At 34.0% G+C, this 18,477-nt stretch overlaps 2 protein-coding genes across 2 annotated transcripts; both read left to right on the forward strand.

Moving 5' to 3' along the window:
- The first annotated feature begins 847 nt into the window (after window positions 1-847).
- On the forward strand, window positions 848-8,944 carry LOC117114698 (titin-like). The gene is made up of 4 exons (XM_033258385.1): window positions 848-975; window positions 3,778-4,080; window positions 5,642-5,980; window positions 8,425-8,944. The coding sequence occupies exons 2-4, from the start codon at window positions 3,786-3,788 to the stop codon at window positions 8,544-8,546; spliced, it is 756 nt and encodes a 251-aa protein (XP_033114276.1). The 5' UTR covers window positions 848-975; window positions 3,778-3,785; the 3' UTR covers window positions 8,547-8,944.
- Window positions 8,945-10,942: 1,998 nt separating this feature from the next.
- LOC117114699 (sialidase-3-like) lies at window positions 10,943-17,158 on the forward strand. Its single transcript, XM_033258386.1, has 8 exons — window positions 10,943-11,507; window positions 12,047-12,095; window positions 12,224-12,388; window positions 12,532-12,731; window positions 12,835-12,903; window positions 13,448-13,551; window positions 14,543-14,692; window positions 15,397-17,158. Exons 1-8 carry the CDS (start codon window positions 11,462-11,464, stop codon window positions 15,721-15,723), a joined length of 1,110 nt encoding a protein of 369 aa, XP_033114277.1. The 5' UTR covers window positions 10,943-11,461; the 3' UTR covers window positions 15,724-17,158.
- Window positions 17,159-18,477: the final 1,319 nt, after the last annotated feature.

The following is an 18,477-nucleotide window of genomic DNA, read 5'->3' on the forward strand; positions in this document are numbered from 1 at the left end:
AACGTCCAACAATCATGGCCAAATGAAGGTGTGAGAAATGGATTGGGTAGAATTCTATCATATATTATCAAATTTTAAGAACGATAAACTGCTGGATAAAAATCAACAAAATGGCAAATAATAGGCTTCCAAACCAAGTATTTGCTACCAAAGACAACAATTTTGGGCAATTCAATCAATCAATCAATCAATCAATCAATCAATCAATCAAAATATTTATATAGCGCCAATATCCAGAAATGTTCAGTGGCGCTGTCGCACTTGTTTAGAATGTTCTTGAAAAAGGGAAAGCTTTCAGATTGCTCTTGAACACATTCACATTTGGAAATTCAATTCATTCAATTCATAGAAAAGAAAATAATTTTCATATACATTTATAATAACATTGTACATGTGTAATTTATTTTTATTTTATGTTTATTAACTATTCAGTGCATAGTGCAAAGTCATGTAAATTAATTGCTGCGAAGCAGCCAATTCATATTCTTGACAGCAATTTGACCTCTGAAAGGTCATTGTTTGTCAAAAACGAGTGCCTAAGACGACTGAAAAGCGGAGTTTCCTTCTTTCATTCTGCCGGGTAAAATCAATTACTTTAGGCGACGTTTGTAGACTAACCTACTCGTACCAACGTCCGCATGTCGCGCTAGCCTTATCCTACTCTAGGCCTAATATTCTACATTGCATTATTTACTTAGTATAGTATTATGTGCTTCAGAAATACCAAGTAATAAATTAAAACTACATAAGTAGGTTAGGAAGCACATTTTACTTCTTTATGTATTGGATGAAAACAATAATAATGTACTACATGTTGGTTGACCCTTTAAGATCAATTTATCGTAGATGCTGATGGTAGAGGAACAGTCAGTTTGACAATTTCCAACCCTTTGAGATCAAATGGAGGGGACTACAAGTGCACCATAGTGAGACGTGGCATACTATATTCAGACGAGAGAAAATCATGTGTTCATTGTAAGTTATCTCACTATTTCATTAAAATATCATTCATTATCATAAGTTTATGTTCAATAATGTTAACACAGTAACATCTTTCGATTACGTACCCCTCCATCCAAAGTTTTTGATTGAGAAAATTAGTTATTCAGAGAGTTTGAATTTTCATAGCATCTCAGTAGTAAGGGTATGCCAGGCAATGATGGTGCCAGTGGGGACAGGGGGACTTAAGTCCCTCACCGGACAGTTGAAGGCCCTCCCCATTCAGATAGAGCTAGTCGAGCAGTCAGACCATAACCAAATATAAAAATAGGCCCAAACCAAGCCAACACATGTCTGTCACAGTCTTGAGTGCCATTTCCGGCCATCCAGAGGTTGCTTCTTAAGAAAATTCGCATTTGGGAGGGGGGAACCCTCTCAACCCTTTCCCCAGCTTTGGCCTACGAGCTCAAGGCCCCTCTCGGACAGCTTAGTTCCCCTAGAAATCCTAGAACTGCCACTGACGCCAGGCCTAATGCTATATTTCCTTTGTCAGGAAATGTGAGTGCAAACACAGAAGCCACATTTGTCTGTACTTATGTGATGTATTCATTTTAAATGATTTATGAATGAAACGTTATTACTTTTTATAATGATCGCAAATTAGATTACCACACTAGTTTTATCCATTGGAAGCTCCCCCAATGAACAAAAGTGAGACTCTACATTCCTACTGTATTTAGCTGCCTGAACAACCTTGCAGAGCTCAAAATGGAATATATCTCGGCAGAAAATTATAGATTTTTGTTGCTTTAAAGGAAGTTTTATATCAACTTATTGATTTAAATGTTTCCTTTTTTGGTTGATGGAACATTTTATGGTATATGTTTTTTTGAAGATTTTTAAATACAATTTGAAGGTTTTTGTAGTTAAAAATGTGTATGTAGCATCCATTTAAAATGCAATGCAATATAAAATAACAAGTTTTTCATAATGACGTCATCACCGCAAATTGAGTTTTTAAAATCGTGAGTTTGTAATTGGGATGTTCGTAATTAAGAGATGTTACTGTGTTGCATAATCAGACATCTTTTATTAGTGAAGTAGTGAAAGTCTAAGGTTAGCATGCATTCTTTCCTGTTTACAAAATGAGTCTTTCCCATACTTACAATATTTTGCAATTATATGTAATGTGTCTGTTCTTTAATGTCTGCCTTATTTTTGTAAAGGGATTAATATTGTACAGATAGATAAAAAACTAGAAGAGGGTGGTAGATTTGTGATGGAATGCAAATGTGGACCAGTAGATAAGTGCATATCAGATTGGCCCTTGACTGCGCGCATTTTTTTTTTTGTAGGCAAGTTTGGTAAAATTTCATGAATTATTCACAACTCTTCCTATAGACCATGTTTGTGTCAGTCCATGGTCAGCCTGATGTCAGCTGCTCTGAACATATCGTGACAGGACCTAGTTTTCAGCCCTTGTAAGGGCCTTGTATTGGAATCAATGCAAAAATAAAATCAGTGATTTGAATTTTAATACATTAGCCTAAATTTACTATCCGGAACACAAATTTACTTTTTGAAACATCAGACAGAAAGAGGTGGAGGAGTTTAAAAGAAGGGTAGGCCTATACTGTTGTTCAAGAGTGGATTGAGGGAAACTCCATTGTAATAGACTTCTCTCGGCTGATACGTATAATGAAAGATAGCATAGATGGATCTAGGGGGAGTAAATAGGGTGTCTAGCCACACCCCTTCGATTACCGTTAAACAAATGATCACTCATCTTGTGTGTAGAATAAAACCCTGTAAAACATACACTTTCTATTTTAAACTTTTCAGATACCAGAGCATCTAGCCGTCTACTAATTCCAAAAAAAATAACTCAAATTTGAGGGGAATTGACTTCCAAAACCCCCCCCCCCCCCCCTTTTACCATTTCGGTGCTTCACACCTCGCATTATGCCCCTTTGCTAAATCATAGATTCACCACTGGATAGGTCTCCTACGATATCATTTATTTATTGATTTACTTTATATGATGCCAGCATCGAGCGAAGCCTTCGTGTTAAAACTTGTCTATCATGAAGCAGACAGTGGTGCATGGCATGTACAGACAATATACAAACCATATGGCCTTATATTTGAATCAGTGCGAAAAATAAACAACAGATTGATTTGATTTGAATTTTAATACATAACATTTACAGTCAATATGCAAGTTCAAAGTACTGAATAGTTTTTAAAGTAATTTAAAGTTTATTAAAATTCCTCTGTGTAATCTAAGGCTTCACTCGATGCGGACATCATATAAAATAGATACATAAATGTATATCGTACCTAGCCCTATGAGCGTGGGGTGTGGTTTTGGGAGGAGCTTAATTCCCCTCCCATTTCAGATTTTTTTTTGGAAATGGCATCTGAAAAACTTAAAATAATAGAAAGTTTATGTTTTACATACAGGGTAACCTTCTACATATATGTATTCATGAGAAAAACACACACACACACACACATGACGAGTGATCATTTGTTTAATGGTTAACTTTAACTGAAGGGGTTGGGAGGTGGCTAGCCTATGTGAACTCTAGGCTAGACACCCTATTCACTCCCCCAATATTCGCCACTACTAAGTACTATCTATTATTCGTATCGGCATCGAGTGAAGTCTACGACAGTGGAGTTTACCTTAGTCCACAGTTGAACATACATTATAGGCCTGCCCTTTTAAACTCTTTCTGTCTGATGTTTCATCACATAATTTTGATGTTTCATCACATAACTTACAATATATTGCAATTTTTCTGCTCTCTAAATTTTTGCATTTTTTCTTTAAAGGGATTAAAATGGTACAGGTAGATGAAGAAGCAGAAGATGGTGATACATTTGAGATGCATTGCAAATATGGACCAGTAGATACGTGTATATTGGATTGTATTTGGAAGAAATTTAATAAGGATGGAACATCAACCATTATTACTCAAGATTCACAGTTTGAAAAAACTACAGATTACAAAAAGGGAAACAGCTTGCTGAAGATCTTGAAGGCTACATTATCAGATGCTGGGAAGTATCAATGCATTGTTGAGCTACATGGTGAAAAACAGGCTGTGGCCAATAAAATGCTTGTTGTCAACAAAGGTATAACAAATGGTATATTCTTTACTTTGTTTATTTTTTTATTCATTTCATTATGTATTGGACCAAATACAAGATTGAAAACGATGGTCAGAGGCAGCCTGAGCAAAAATATATTATACTGATGAAAAATTAAAAAAATCTCTGTTAGAAAGAAAAATAAAGTAAAAAAAATATATAGTATCATCATTTGTGATATTATTTTACATCTTGATTTACACCTTTTCAACAAGACAAATTTAAACACAGCTCAACCAAAAATTGAATGGTATTTTCTGATTCTGTTTTGCAAGTAAAAAATTTATCTATAATTTCCAAATAGAATTAAATTAAATTAAATAGGCAAAGTAATCATACCAATTATTTAATTTTATTGTTCAAGTTTAGCACCAATCCTTTTGATAGTAAATATTTTATAAACCAACATTGGTTCAACTAAATATATGTTCATTTCGTTGTAATGGGTGGTGAAATTGTATTGAATGTATAATTTTAATTTTCATGGCTGATATCAGGCATGAGCGAATCCACTTGCCCGATGCAAGGGACAAGTGTTTTTTACGATTGGAGAACAAGAATTTTTGGGAATCGCTTGTCCTGAACAAGCAACTTTATAATAGACTGCTTTACCAATACATGAGGATTTTACAATACTAATGAAAATTCTTAGTCTTGACAACATGCAGCATGTTGTATGAACAACTTATGCTATGCCAGCTATAGAAACATGCCATGTGTACAGTAGGGCTACTGCAACTGTGTCAAAGGCCATTATGTATGCTACATGCATTGCTATGTGCATGTGTAATCCAAGTCTTGTAAAATTGTAGTCAAAAATGGAGGGTTACTGTAAATACAGTAAATCATTTTCAGACTAGAGAAGGGGTTCGTCCCCTTGTCCCCTTCTAGGTATATATTTACAGTATTGTTCTTCATTGAGAGGAAAGCAATTTTATTTATTATGCAATAAATGGAATGAGGATGGGCCAGGCTGTAAAATATCCCCTGTGAAAAATATTAGTCCTAACTCTCCCTGCATTAAATATGATTTCCATGCAAATTGTGCAGAAAATTAAGGCCTTTATATACAACACAAGTATTTACGATTCTGTGCATCTATTTTTTTAGAGATTTTTTTTCATGCAAATATGAATTAGTTTTTATATCTTTGCAAATAAAAACACAGTCTCGGCAAACATCAAGGAAGTGGCTTTATCATGGAAATCAACCATGCTTTTGATTTCTTGTATTGAAGTTGTAAAGACAAGTGGCAGGCATACATTATGAATATTATGCTAGTAAAAGTTGAATAATCATGATAATTGCACAAAAATTTGGATAAGTGAATTTTTTAAAGGTACTTGGCCTGGGACGACCTTTAGTCAATGATGTGTGGTGAGTGGTGTTATGATTTTAATGGTGGTGATAATGCTGATTAAAATGATGAAAGTGAAAATAATGCAGTTGAGGTTGATGGTGATGTTGATGATAATCAAAACTGTACAACTTTTCCATATCTAATTTGCATAAAATAAACCAGTCAATCAGTTATTGTGTTTTTCAGCTCCATTCGCATTGGAAATTCCAGATGTAACAACCAATAAGGGGATTAGTATTGTCAGGGTGTACTTAAAGTTTACTGAAGTCAAAGAGGATTCTCTGAAAGATATATCAGATATCAGATGGTACAAGGGGGAATCTAAAGAAACAGGAAGTTTGCTCACTCATCTAAAAAAGAAATTTTCAAAAAAACGCTATACAGCAGGTGTAGACATGAAGAATTCATTGGCATTTTTGACCATCAAAGTTATAACAACTAAAGATGCGGGAGAATACAGTTGTGAGGTGGAAGTCAAAGGAAGGAAGCGTGCATATTTTTGTAGTGGATTGCTGAAGGTTGAAGGTACAGTACTCATTGTATTTTGAAAGAGCTAATAACAAATACAGGTTTCCCTTTAGGTAAAGCATTTAGTAGAAGCGTGCTGCAACATTTAGGCATTGGACTTTCAATTGGAAGGTCGGGGGTTTTTGTGTTTGGACCGAATAATATGTTCGGAATTAGGAGAGATTCGCATTTTCGGAATACATGTATTATTTTAAGTAATATAATAATATGTTTTAAATAACGAAATCACCGAAGGAATATCACTTTAGTGTTCTCTCTTAGCATGGAAACGATAGTTTTAGCGTGCCATGTGTAGGCAATGATCAGAATGTTTGCTTCAAAACTGCTCATGCATGTCCATACGCATGCTCTAATTCAAATTGGGAGTAGAGAGTGCCTCACTTTTTGGCATTACAAGCGACTGCTATTTCAAGTACTGTTTCGTACAGTACAGTAGGCCTTTACCTCTTGTTTTGCTCTTATTATAAATGTTATTATCAATAAAATTGATGCTTTTATTTTGTTTCACATGCATTTTCTCTCTTCTGTACTCTTTTCTAAACACAACACATTTTTGTCATCACGATGACCTTTCCTGAGGGCAGAGACCGCACCTCCGAAACCCTGACCGCCAATTGGTTAATGTTTTTGGGGTGCGATGGTGGTGTGCAAACACGTGCTTCGCTTTGGGATGACATTAGATAGCCTAAATTTTCACAGACGTGCGTGACACAGGAACAAGCTCAGTGTAAGACGAAGATTTAATTAAACAGATTTATATAAATAAATAAAGAAACCCTATTGGTTTTAATTTAAATTTCATTCTCTCATAATCAGAGGCGGCGGAAGCATTTATTGATTGGTACAGCACAAGGGTCTCCAATAACCTCAGCCTGACAATGGTTGGGGCTGAGGTTTGAAGATTTAGTAAAATTTACACGTCTTAGATGCTCGGAAATAGCACTCAAGTTTTTAAAATGCCAGGCTACTGTAAAGAATCACCCGCAGAAACATGCTTTGAGGTTTTTTTTTCAATTTTGTCATACATACTGTCGTGTCATTTTGATCAATTTATTATAATCTCCATGGCATGACATGACAGTTTGTTTTCACGGCATCTGGTAGACCTATGCTTATTGTTTTGTTAAATGATCGTCTTGTTTTAAGAAGGTGATTTTTGTGTTAGGACCGAATAATATGTTTGGAATTAGGTGAGATTCGCATTTTCGGAATACATGTATTATTTTAAGTAATATAACAACTATGTTTTAAATAACGAAATCGCCGAAGGAATATCGCTTTAGTGTTCTCTCTTAGCCTGGGAACGATAGTTTTAGTGTGCCATGTGCTGGCAATGATCAGAATGTTTGCTTCAAAACTGCTCATGCATGTCCATACGCATAGATTTATCTATCTGGGATTTTCCACATGAACTTGACAGTGTCTGTAAATCTGTACTGAACTTGCGGTGAAAATAGGGTCACTTTGCGAGGTGATATCTCCGCTGCTCGAGATAACGTAACCAGGTATTCTCAGGTGTTATACCTCAGAGACAGACCAGAGTAACAAAATAAACATAATTATCGATGATTGACATGGTTATTGTAATTAAAAATACATTGTGGAACAAACGAATGTCGATAAAGTGCTATTCTTATCCTAGTTAGGTTAGACTTAAAGGTAAGCTTAGTGGATACATATCATCTTTCTAATTGCCATTCTTTTCTGTCCAGTACCAGGGATCCAAAGTCTCCTGGAAATCTGGACGGACTCGTGCAAGCCAACAAGAATCTCCAGGAAATCAACCCAATTCTGCAAATTCATAATTTTGCATGTTTTCACTGCTTTATCAATTTTCTCACACAAGTCAGAGCCGATGGATATCACTGTGTGCATAATTAAATTGAATGTGTTGAGAAAGCTCATTTACCAGATCAGTGGCAGATTCAAAGGGCGGGGGAAGCCTTCCCTTTCCCCTAAATATTTCAAAATTCAAAAAATGGGTAGGAAAAAAAAAGAAACTTGTATTCAAATTTTGAAAAGGCGATTTCCGGCTATCTTGAGGTGCTATAATTATAAAAAATTTTTACCATCAGCACCAACCATAGTGGGGCTGATGTGATCTAGACCCTCCATCTTTAAAAGTCCCTCTCTTCCCTCACCCTTCAAGCTGCCACCGCAGAATTCCCGGAAATTACTTCTCCCAACTTGTCCCAGCAGTACGATTGTAATACAGTCCATCATTCTTTATAAAATCTTTGAAACATTGAGATATTTTCACACTGGGTGCTGGATCTTTGAGACCCGAACGACTGTGGATCCGGTACTGAAATGTTAGCCACAGCAAATATTTAAATACAATTTTGTGAAAGGTTTTCCTACTTTTTAATAAATAAAATTTTTTTATTATTTAACGTATGTAAAAATTTTATAGGAATTGTTTCTTTTTTTTTATAACACAGGTCCTTTATTGAAGTCTGTACATGAAAGAATTGAAGCTGTACAAGGTGAAGATGTTGAACTACGCTGGAATTTGTTAAAACCATTGGATATTGCAGGTCTTTTGTCTTCTACAAAAAATTAGAAGATGAATCGAACTTTGAAGTTGTTCCTTCGGATGATCTTTTAAATTTATCTAGGTTTAAAGCTATGTATTTACAGGGGGAACAACAATTTATTCTGAAGATTTCTGATGTTGAATACCAACAAGCTGGTTCTTACGTGTTACATTGTTTCACTAAAAATACTATTGGTGATGGAATTGTTTGGCACTCTTCAACAACCTCTTCATTAATTGTTCATAAAAATGAAAGTAAAGTATTTCTTTTCTTATATTTACCCCTTTATATCAAATGTTTCAAATCAACGTTACATATACATTAAAATAATTGTAATGAATAATTTATACTGTATTGAAATAATTACTGTATTAAAATAAACAGTACAAACAATTGGATAGTTATAATTAATATAAAGTACACATTTTGTTTAAACATTTAAAGATGTATTGTACCATAAAAAATACAAAAAATATCAAAAATATTTTTGAAATACATTGGCTGATTTTGAAATAATAATAATAATAATAATAATAATAATAATAATAATAATAATAACAGTTTTATTTATTTACGGAAAATCATTTCAGTCTTTTTACAAAGATTGGTCTTCCAAGAGGCTGGGTCTTTAAACTACTACAGCAAAACAAAAGATTTAAAAGCAAAAGAAAAACAAATGAAAGTACTGGTAACAGTAAATTTTAAACTAAAATTATCTACAGTACAGCATACTGGAACAGTTTGATGCAATTTTTTTGAAACTCTTTAGATCTTCCGCATGTTTTGCTTCATCTACTAAAGAGTTACAAACGTTTGTTCCTTGATAAGTAAAACTTCTTTTCTTGTCTTTTGGATTGTCTTTTGATCGGGTATTGTGTATTTTTTCTTTGGTATGAAATCTGTCTATAAGATATTGTGGGCTTAAATTATTCATAATTTTGTACATATTTTCACAGCTTCATTGTAGAACAATTTTGTGTCAAGCCTGTTACAGTTGTTTACGTAGAGCTTCAGTACTAGAGTCATATTATGAAACCTTAGTAATAATTTGGGCCGACCCGGTTTTTCAAAGTTTGAAGCTGCTTACTTTAAGGGGAAAAAAAGTGAAGGTGTGGTGCAGTTATTGTTTCATATAGTAAACATTGAATATTTTTTAGGACTACTTCACTAGATTTTTGAGATAATATAAGCCAGGCAGCACTAAATATTCCTAACATGCTCAACCTGTTTATCCCATGAAAAATGCTCATCAAGTACAATGCCAAGGTGTTTAAAGTGATAAACTTTTTTTAAGTGTACAACTTTAATATTTATATTTATTTCATTATTTGAAAATTTTGCCAACTTTTGATGTGTTATCATGCACTCTGTTTTATCAATATTTAAGCTTATGAAATCCAGGCCAAAATAGAATTTTATGATCCACTTTTTTAAGGTGTAACATTACAAGTCCAACATACTTTCCCGAGTCAATTGCATCTAGCCAATCTTCAGTAGTGTTAGTTAATGCAGAAGCGGTTAAAAAATTTAGGCCTAAATCCTGATTGATTTTCATAAATTAACTTTTCTAAATCTAAATACGAGTATAATTGATCAAAAACACTTCTTTCTAGTAATTTAGATACCACAGACAAAATTGATATGGGTCTATAGTTACATGGATCAGTGTGATTCTCACCTTTATACACCGGGCATATTTTTGCAATCTTTCATTTATCACGTACAAAGAGACATGTTTATTATAAGTATGTGATGGGTGGAACAGTTGAATCAGTCGCCAGTTTGAGTAGGTTAGTAGAAATATCATCAATACCACTGCTTTTAACAGACATTGACATTTTTTTGTGACATTCTTTTATTGTGTTTTTCTTTTATAAAGAAATGATTTTATATAAAATTTGTTTGCAGACATAATTTTCATCAACAGGGGTAAAATTGAAAACAGGTTTTTATTTATTTGCTGACAATGTTATCTATTGTGGTGTTCCTGTTAGAATATTTTAGCTAAATTTGGTCCGACAGTAGAGAAGTATTGATTGACAGTCTCAACAATCTTAACTGGGTCTGAATTTAGACTGTTTTAAGGTTTGAAATTCCGGATGTTTTAGCATTTTTGGGGACAAGTTACCGTAAATATTTTTCTCTTTCTGTACAAATTTATACCCACTCAGCGAAATTGTGATGATGTCATTTTTGGTGACTAACTCGGTCTATTTCATTAGTTTATTTGACCGAAAAACAAAAAAACAATAACAACACGGCAAGTAAACTGGAGGAAACCTAGGTTATACTCTTCCTAAAAGCACACAATGTCACTTTTATGATAATAAATAGAAAGTCAGATTTCTTATGGAAATATTTGAAAAGAAAAACAAGTATGTCAGTAACTTGAAATTTTATAAATATTTTTTTAAGTGTTTTTATTTTACTTTAAAGTTGATAACTTTTGTGATTCTTTAATTTTTGGGGTGATTTTTTTTTTTTCAGATTTTACAAGCGCATGTCTTTAGTCTTTTGGTATTTTGTTTTGTACAATTAATCTTCTTTTACATACTTATGATTTGTTTATGTATTTTTAATATTTTCTTGTTCCTAAACATACTGTAACATACCATATTTGTCGTATATATAAAATATATTGTTGTTTTTTCCTTTTTTAGCCATTCACGTAGTTGATATTTTAGCATTTGATGGAGAAGATTGTGCAACCTTTACTTGTGTCTACAATCTCAAAGGTAATGTAGATGTACAAAGGTGGTTTAAAAGAACATCTGAAGGAAAGAAAGTGATCTTTGACTCTGAAAAAACCAAAAGGGAAACTGTAGGGCAAGGACAGAAGTATGAAGCTGATTTTGATCAAAAGTTTGCTCGGTTGAAAATAAATCAAGTGACAGTGGCTGATGCTGGTGTTTATACCTGTGAGGTAGTTTCAAAGAAAAAAATGACTTCAAACATATGGCAGACATCTGCAACTCTTGTTGTGCCATGTGAGTTTTCTTTCATGATATTTTATTAACTTTATTGCATTAAACAAAACAGAAAATGTTTTTGTTTATTGATCTTTCATTGATGTGTATAACCAGCTATATAACCAGCCGAACAAGAGCAAAGATAACCCAATGTATTCTTCAATGCATCATAGATGAAAATCAACTTGATAAAAGCCAATTTATCAAAGAAAGTTTCACCCATAAGCATTAAATAGAATATTTTGTAAATAGCATTCAGTTTTCCATATTTTTTGTGTTTGGTAATTGTTTTGTACACGGGTCCCTCATCACAAATCACAATATGCAGTCTTTTAACGCCAACATAATGTCAATAGCTGCCGAATGTCTGAAATCAGACGGCTACAAGTACCAGTACCAGCTCTGTCCTCGCAATCAAGTTTGATTAAGAAATGTCTGTGATTTTCCAAAATATATGTAAGATGATGTTATATCAGGTGTTTTCCACTTAAAACTTGCTGTGGACCAAATGAAGATTATGATAAAATGATTTTATTTTACTATTTTCATTCTTTTAGTGGACGTGTTTGGTTCAGGTCTAGTACATGATGATCAATGTGCTTACAGGTTTGTAAAAACATGTTAACTTAGTTTCAAAAAATATATTAAACTTCTCTTTTATTTTGATTTGTTCTGATTTTGATCTCATACTCTTTTAGTTATTATTTACCACAGTATTATGTTGTTTCTCACAGACATCCTGCTATAGTTTTCTTAGCGAACAAGCTTTTCATTGTATTTTGTGAAAAGCAAGTTGATGACAGCTATACAATAGGACTGTCACGTAGAGGAAGATTGATGGAATACAATAGAGTTGAATGGGAAGATCAACAACCGATATTAAAAAAGACTGATACAAGGTATTTCATTGTACAGTATACCTTTTGTTGTAGAATTATTGGTGTAAAAATGGTGTATAAAATAAGTTGTTTTTATTAAATATTCATGAAATAATTACTTTATGCCAATAAATATGTTGATTGTTGGAACATGATTTACCTAGATTTCAGAACTTGGTTCCAATTGTTGTGGATGAGAAAAAAGGTGAAATCATTCTATTATGTGTTGAATGCACAGCTCCGCAGGGTGGTGTTAAATTAATTCAACTAAAGAGTTCAAGTGGAGAAACTTGGAGTGATCCAATCGATGTCCATTTAAAATGGCCTGAAAATATGCAAGAAAGTGCACAGCTGTGTTGTATTGGTGCGTAAAGAGATTTGAATTTCTCGAAAGAAGAAAAATTATTGAAAAAAATCAAATATTAATAATTGATGTTTGTTTAATCATTCTTGTTAATTTTGTTAAGGTCCAGGACATGGTCTGTGCTTGCAGTCAGGAAAATTAGCTGTTGCTGGTTACATCAAGTTTAGTGAGCGTATGTTCACATTTTATATCTTTTCTATAAATGATATCTTTATTTAGAAAAAACATCAAACATATATACAAAATTATTCAGTTGCAGCTGAAGCTGAATTGCGTACAATTTTAAAATTACAAACGAAGCGTATGTCCAAATTTTATATCTTTTCTTCTTATATAAACGATATCTTTATTTAGAAAAAACATCAAACATATATACAAAATTATTCAGTTGCAGCTGAAGCTGAATTGCAGACATAATTTTAAAATTACAAACGAAATACAACATCAAGTTACACAAGTAAAGACAGTTTAAAATGAAAGCAGCAGCAAACTAAAAATCACTTAAGTTGATAATAATTTGACTTATTTAACAAAGCTGTAAGTATTTCATTTAAATTTGTTGGTGCTGTTCTATTGTGATTTGTATGTGAATGACTCTTTATACCTGGTAAATTCTGACCCATCAACATTAAATATAGCATTATTGATATAATAAACAATTGCTCTTTATTTACTTCCCTTTGAATATTTAAAAAATGCTTTTATAATTCATGCAGAGGTTCAGCTTTGTGTGTTAACAAGTGACATTAGTGGTGGCACCTGGGAAGTTGTACCAATATCCTGCAGTCCAGGTAATGCTGTTTTTGGAGGCCATGCACAGGTGAGTGTTTTTTTCACTCATATCACTAATACCATATTCTCTCTTGGATAAAATGACAAATGAATGTAAATCTAAAATAATTATACCACTCATTGTAATAGACTAAAAACAGCATATCTGAACAAATTGCTTAACAGCCTACATGTAATATTATTGGGTAGTTCGTATGGAATGCCTGCTCATGCAGTACATACCAATCACTATAAAGTACACACCAATCATTATGCAGTACACACCAATCACTATAAAGTACATACCAATCACTATAAAGTACACACCAATCGTTATGCAATACACACCAATCGTTATGCAATACTCGCCAAACAATACAGTACTTACCAATTACAATGCAGTAGAATATTGCACAATTTATACCGCCACCTATTGTCAAAATTGAGTATCATATGACGTTTATTAGACGGCTGTAAAAGCAAGTCTATTCAAACTGTTATTATTTACACCAACTCAATGTACTTCTACACACACATGCTTCTAGAGTTGCTTCTTGTTGTAAATTACAGTACATAAAAGAACAATATAAGATGGCCAGTAATAATAAAAGAAACTCAACATCTGTCCCCAAAGGCTTTTATGCATTTTAAGGAGGCATAAGTTTGTGTCATTTATATGCAACAAGATGTGTGGAAATTATTGTTTATAAGTGTTTGTTTGCTCTCCATCAATGTTCTAATACTGGTATTGGCTGAGCATTTTTTCCTTGGAGTGATTCCTCATTTTGTTACATTTTATTTATCAAATATTTATCCATGTATTATTCAGCTTCTTGTTTAGGTGTTTTGAAATATACATCATGGTAACAACATACTAATTATATTGTAACGAAAATGGGCTCACCCATGTTACCTCCTAACCCAATAGTATAGGCCACCCCAAGAGGTGTGCCCTGATTGGTTATTTGATGCATGGGATGTGTATTACATTTAAAAGGGAATAACATTGTTTAATTATATTAACATTACCTTTTCATTAGCTTGTTGAATATGCAAAGGACAAAGTTTGCATCACATGTTCATTGAAAGACTGCAAGCAACGCTTTAATGTGTTCAGCAGTGATGGATGCAAAACCTTCCACAATGGCAAGTTGAAACCTAAATTGATAGAAGCTAACCCAGGATGCCAGGTACATTGTCATTAAAATTTTGTGGACCATTTGATTTATTATTTACACCCACAAGAAGACATTTTAATTATAATAAAGATGATCTAGGGATGAGGATAAATAAAAATAATGAGAATAATATTAACGATAATGGTGATAGTGAGGAAGATGATGCAGGGTTGGCACCAGCGAGGGGGAGGGGGTAGGGCCCCGGGCCCCGTCTGGGAGAAATTTCAGAAGTGTCAAAAGTGAGGTCGTAGGAGAGTTGAAGTGCATAAGAAAGAAAGGAAGTTTTGAAACAGGATGTAATTATTTGTGATATGGATGATGCAGATATGTCACCCGTACACAATCTCCGTAAGTCTTGCGCATTCCAATCAAATCTTACAGTCTTACACAGACACCTGCAAAACTTACACTTATCCTAAAATTTTAGTAAATTTAGTTTCTTTTTCAATTTGTAATGAATTTTACTATCCATAATTTTAACATCCATAATCATAACATTCTACCTACGTGTTTCAATAACTACTGTATCTGAGATACAGCAAGCACACCAGGAGTGCTTGCCGGCATTCTGGCCTGAAGCCACTGTTCTTGCCTTCGGCACTCATTGTGTCCCGATCTTACACTTTGAAATTTCTCAAGGTTGACAGGTATGAATGAAGATGATGGTGATAGCAAAGGTGGTTTGCTTTTTGATTGTTAAATTTTTTTTTTTCTAGGCTGGCATTATAAGCATTCCCTCAGAAAGGAAAAAAGGATTAAGCTTGATAGCCTTCACAAACCCAGCACATGAGTCAAGATTTGAAAAACTTTCTCTTCGATTGAGCGAAGACGGTGGTGAAACATGGACAGATCCATGTCCTCCCTTAATTGGAAGAAGTTCTGCTGCATGTAGTGATCTAGCCTACTACAAAGGAAAAGATGACAGAGGATTAGCCTGTGTGTATGAGAATATTAACATTACAGAGGGTAAAAAAAAAAATGATTATTGCATTTTAATGCAGTTGATTTCTCTTGATGAAATTATGCATAAGAAAGGCAAGTGAATTTCTGAAAGGTTAGGTAGAGTGTATTTCATGCAGTCTCTGAACCTCTTACTCAGGAGTTAGAGCAAATGCTGACCATTCTCAGTTTCATGCATAGAAACCCAGGCTTGCACTGTTGACAGACTGTGAAATGGTTCATGCTGTGTTTCAGCACATGTGCGAGTATTTCAAAGCTTATACAAAGAAATACTAGACAATAAAAATATTATTTATACTTTGTGGCAACTTATCAATATTGCTAACTTAGGTCATCTAGAAGACAATTTTTTTTGTAATATCTAGTAAGAAACAGAGTACTTAATTACTCAGGATGTTTTGATTTAGGTTAGAAAGTTCATGCACAACTTCAACCACAACCTCGTCTACCCTAAAGACAAGATTGAAAAAATCGATACATGTGGTGTAGTCTATGAAGCTACATGTTAATACTGTTTACAAGTTTATTTCAGGGACAAAAGGAGGGCATTAAAAACACTCATCAATAATCATAAAAGATGCTAAAACAAAAACAGGGGGAGTATGACAAGGGCTTTCAGAGCAATGTCATCATCAATGATACAAAAATCTGTTATTGCGGACCACTCTATACAACACAATCATGCACCAAACTGGAGAGCAAAATAACTTGCAATTAAAAGGAAACAAACTCAAAGAGAGACAGATCATGGAGTCATTATACGTAAGAAGAAACAAAGATAAAACCATGAATAAGGAACAAGGATCAAGGTGCGCATGAACTTTCTAACCTATACAATGATTTAATAACATCCTCTCCAGGCTGGGCCCCGTACAACCTACAACTGGAAGGGGCATACGATGTCATCAGCAGATGACGTTATGACCAGGATGCAATTCCATCTAGCATTCAGTTGATAAAGATCTCTATTAAAGATTGAAATGCCCTGAGTAAGTACTGGCTTTTACAAAGAAAGCAAATGTCATCTATACAATAACATATCTAAATCTATTAATTAAATATACAAAAAATAAATAAAGATTATGGCAAATTAAGAAAAATTATGAAAAAGATGGATTTTTATGCTTATAAGCCATAATATACTGGATTGAGGTGTGTGCGTGGCATTCACTCACACATGGTTGCAAGAATGACAGATTAATGGTTTTTTTGAGATATATTTGATAGATTTCTTTTTCTATATAAAATATGAACCTTCAGAACTACCAAGTTTCCTTACCATAGATTCAAGTTCACTGGATAAATTGGTCTAGCAGTGAAAATGAATCAGGAAAGTTGTTTTAATTGATGAGGGGATGTTTTACCATCATGGTAATGAATCTAGATTTACCGGTAGATAATTATTCTATAGAGTACTACAGTGTTACGTCACAATACCATGTGATACTACTCTGTTGCTATCGTTGCAAAATGTGTTCAGCCGGACGCCATTTTCTCCACTGACAAACCATTGATTCCATTTTGTAACGTAAATATTAAGATGTTGTATCTTAATTTTTTCTTTGTAAATTTCAATTGATGATGATATGCGTGTTCGATAACTAATATAATGCGAGCTTTTGTGTTTTTAGTACATTTTGATGGTAAAATATTAGATTTTGAAATGCCTATTCCAGAAAGCCTATGAAGTCATTCAGGCGTAATGAAAGGTAACCAACGTCTGTTGACAACAGAGAGCGCAACCTAGCGTTGTGACGACACAACTTTAGTATAATACTGTCACTGTAACTCTGCTTAACTTTCTGCGTATAAAGTAAACCCAATCTTTTTAGAAAATCACGATCCACACCCATTGACTTTTGAAATATTTTTGCATGTATTTTATGTATTTAAGATTTCTCTTAATTATGTGTGTCACTGATAAATAGTACGACATAATTAATACTACACAGATTTTTTCCTCATTCAAATGCAACATTTTTTCCTTAAATTTTCTTATACACTCAGTAAAGAGAATTAAAACTTTAATTGTATTATTGTAATAATTATATCTAATAGTAAACCTTAAATAATTATTTGAGGATATTTAAAATGTTTTTGTGAAGTTTACCAGTTTGTTTTCAAATATATCTAATATATCAGCACTCCACTTCATGATTCCTAGATACGCCATGCCCCTGGACCCCCACCGGGGCTCCCTTTCTGGACACCCCAGAAGGGGCCTGGAAAAATTCCCCTCCCCACTAGCCAACAAATCTCTCATGAATGGGTAAGTCGAATGGCCGAGTGGTTAACAGGGGCGCCGCAAGCTATAGCCTTAATATCGGCGCTGGTTCGAACGGCACGCTAGCCTATGGTTCTGGTGGTAGAACAAGTCTTCTCGGATAAGGACTATAAACCGTAGGCCCAGTGTATACAATGGTTTGTGTGCACTGTAAAGAACCCAGTACATCCTTCGAGACGAGTAGGGGGATACCCCGGTGTACTGGAACACACAGCCCCTGTGGTTGACAACGAGAGTTGCTGGTACCGGGTTACCGGGTAGCACAGACACGAAGGGACCCTTAGGGAGAAGAAAGTCATTGATCGATTTCCTAGTCCACACATCAAGCGCCCTGAGCATCTTACATTAGATGGATATGTGTACTATATAAAATATTATAAAACACTAAGCATACACGGGCCTGTTAGTACTTTTCCGCGTATGCATTTATAATTTATGTCAAGCGTTGGCAAACGTTACAGGAGCAGCCGAAATACCGGTATTCGTTTCAATAAATGTTAGTGTTTCTTCAATAAACATTTTTTTGTATCTGAGTTTGTATTTCTACATACAT

This window comes from Anneissia japonica, unplaced genomic scaffold (genome assembly GCF_011630105.1).
Source record: "Anneissia japonica isolate Jap-2015-1 unplaced genomic scaffold, ASM1163010v1 scaffold287993_len234700_cov117, whole genome shotgun sequence".
NCBI classification, from domain to species: domain Eukaryota; kingdom Metazoa; phylum Echinodermata; class Crinoidea; order Comatulida; family Comatulidae; genus Anneissia; species Anneissia japonica.

Excerpts from the sequence above, each read along its gene's own strand:
- LOC117114698 (XM_033258385.1), top strand. The coding sequence starts at position 3,786 with ATGGTACAGGTAGATGAAGAAGCAGAAGATGGTGATACATTTGAGATG. Across the intron at positions 4,081-5,641 it reads AATGCTTGTTGTCAACAAAG|CTCCATTCGCATTGGAAATT; the intron begins GTATAACAAATG and ends TGTGTTTTTCAG. Across the intron at positions 5,981-8,424 it reads TGGATTGCTGAAGGTTGAAG|GTCCTTTATTGAAGTCTGTA; the intron begins GTACAGTACTCA and ends TTTATAACACAG.
- LOC117114699 (XM_033258386.1), top strand. The coding sequence starts at position 11,462 with ATGACTTCAAACATATGGCAGACATCTGCAACTCTTGTTGTGCCAT. Across the intron at positions 12,732-12,834 it reads TGCACAGCTGTGTTGTATTG|GTCCAGGACATGGTCTGTGC; the intron begins GTGCGTAAAGAG and ends AATTTTGTTAAG. Across the intron at positions 14,693-15,396 it reads AAGCTAACCCAGGATGCCAG|GCTGGCATTATAAGCATTCC; the intron begins GTACATTGTCAT and ends TTTTTTTTCTAG.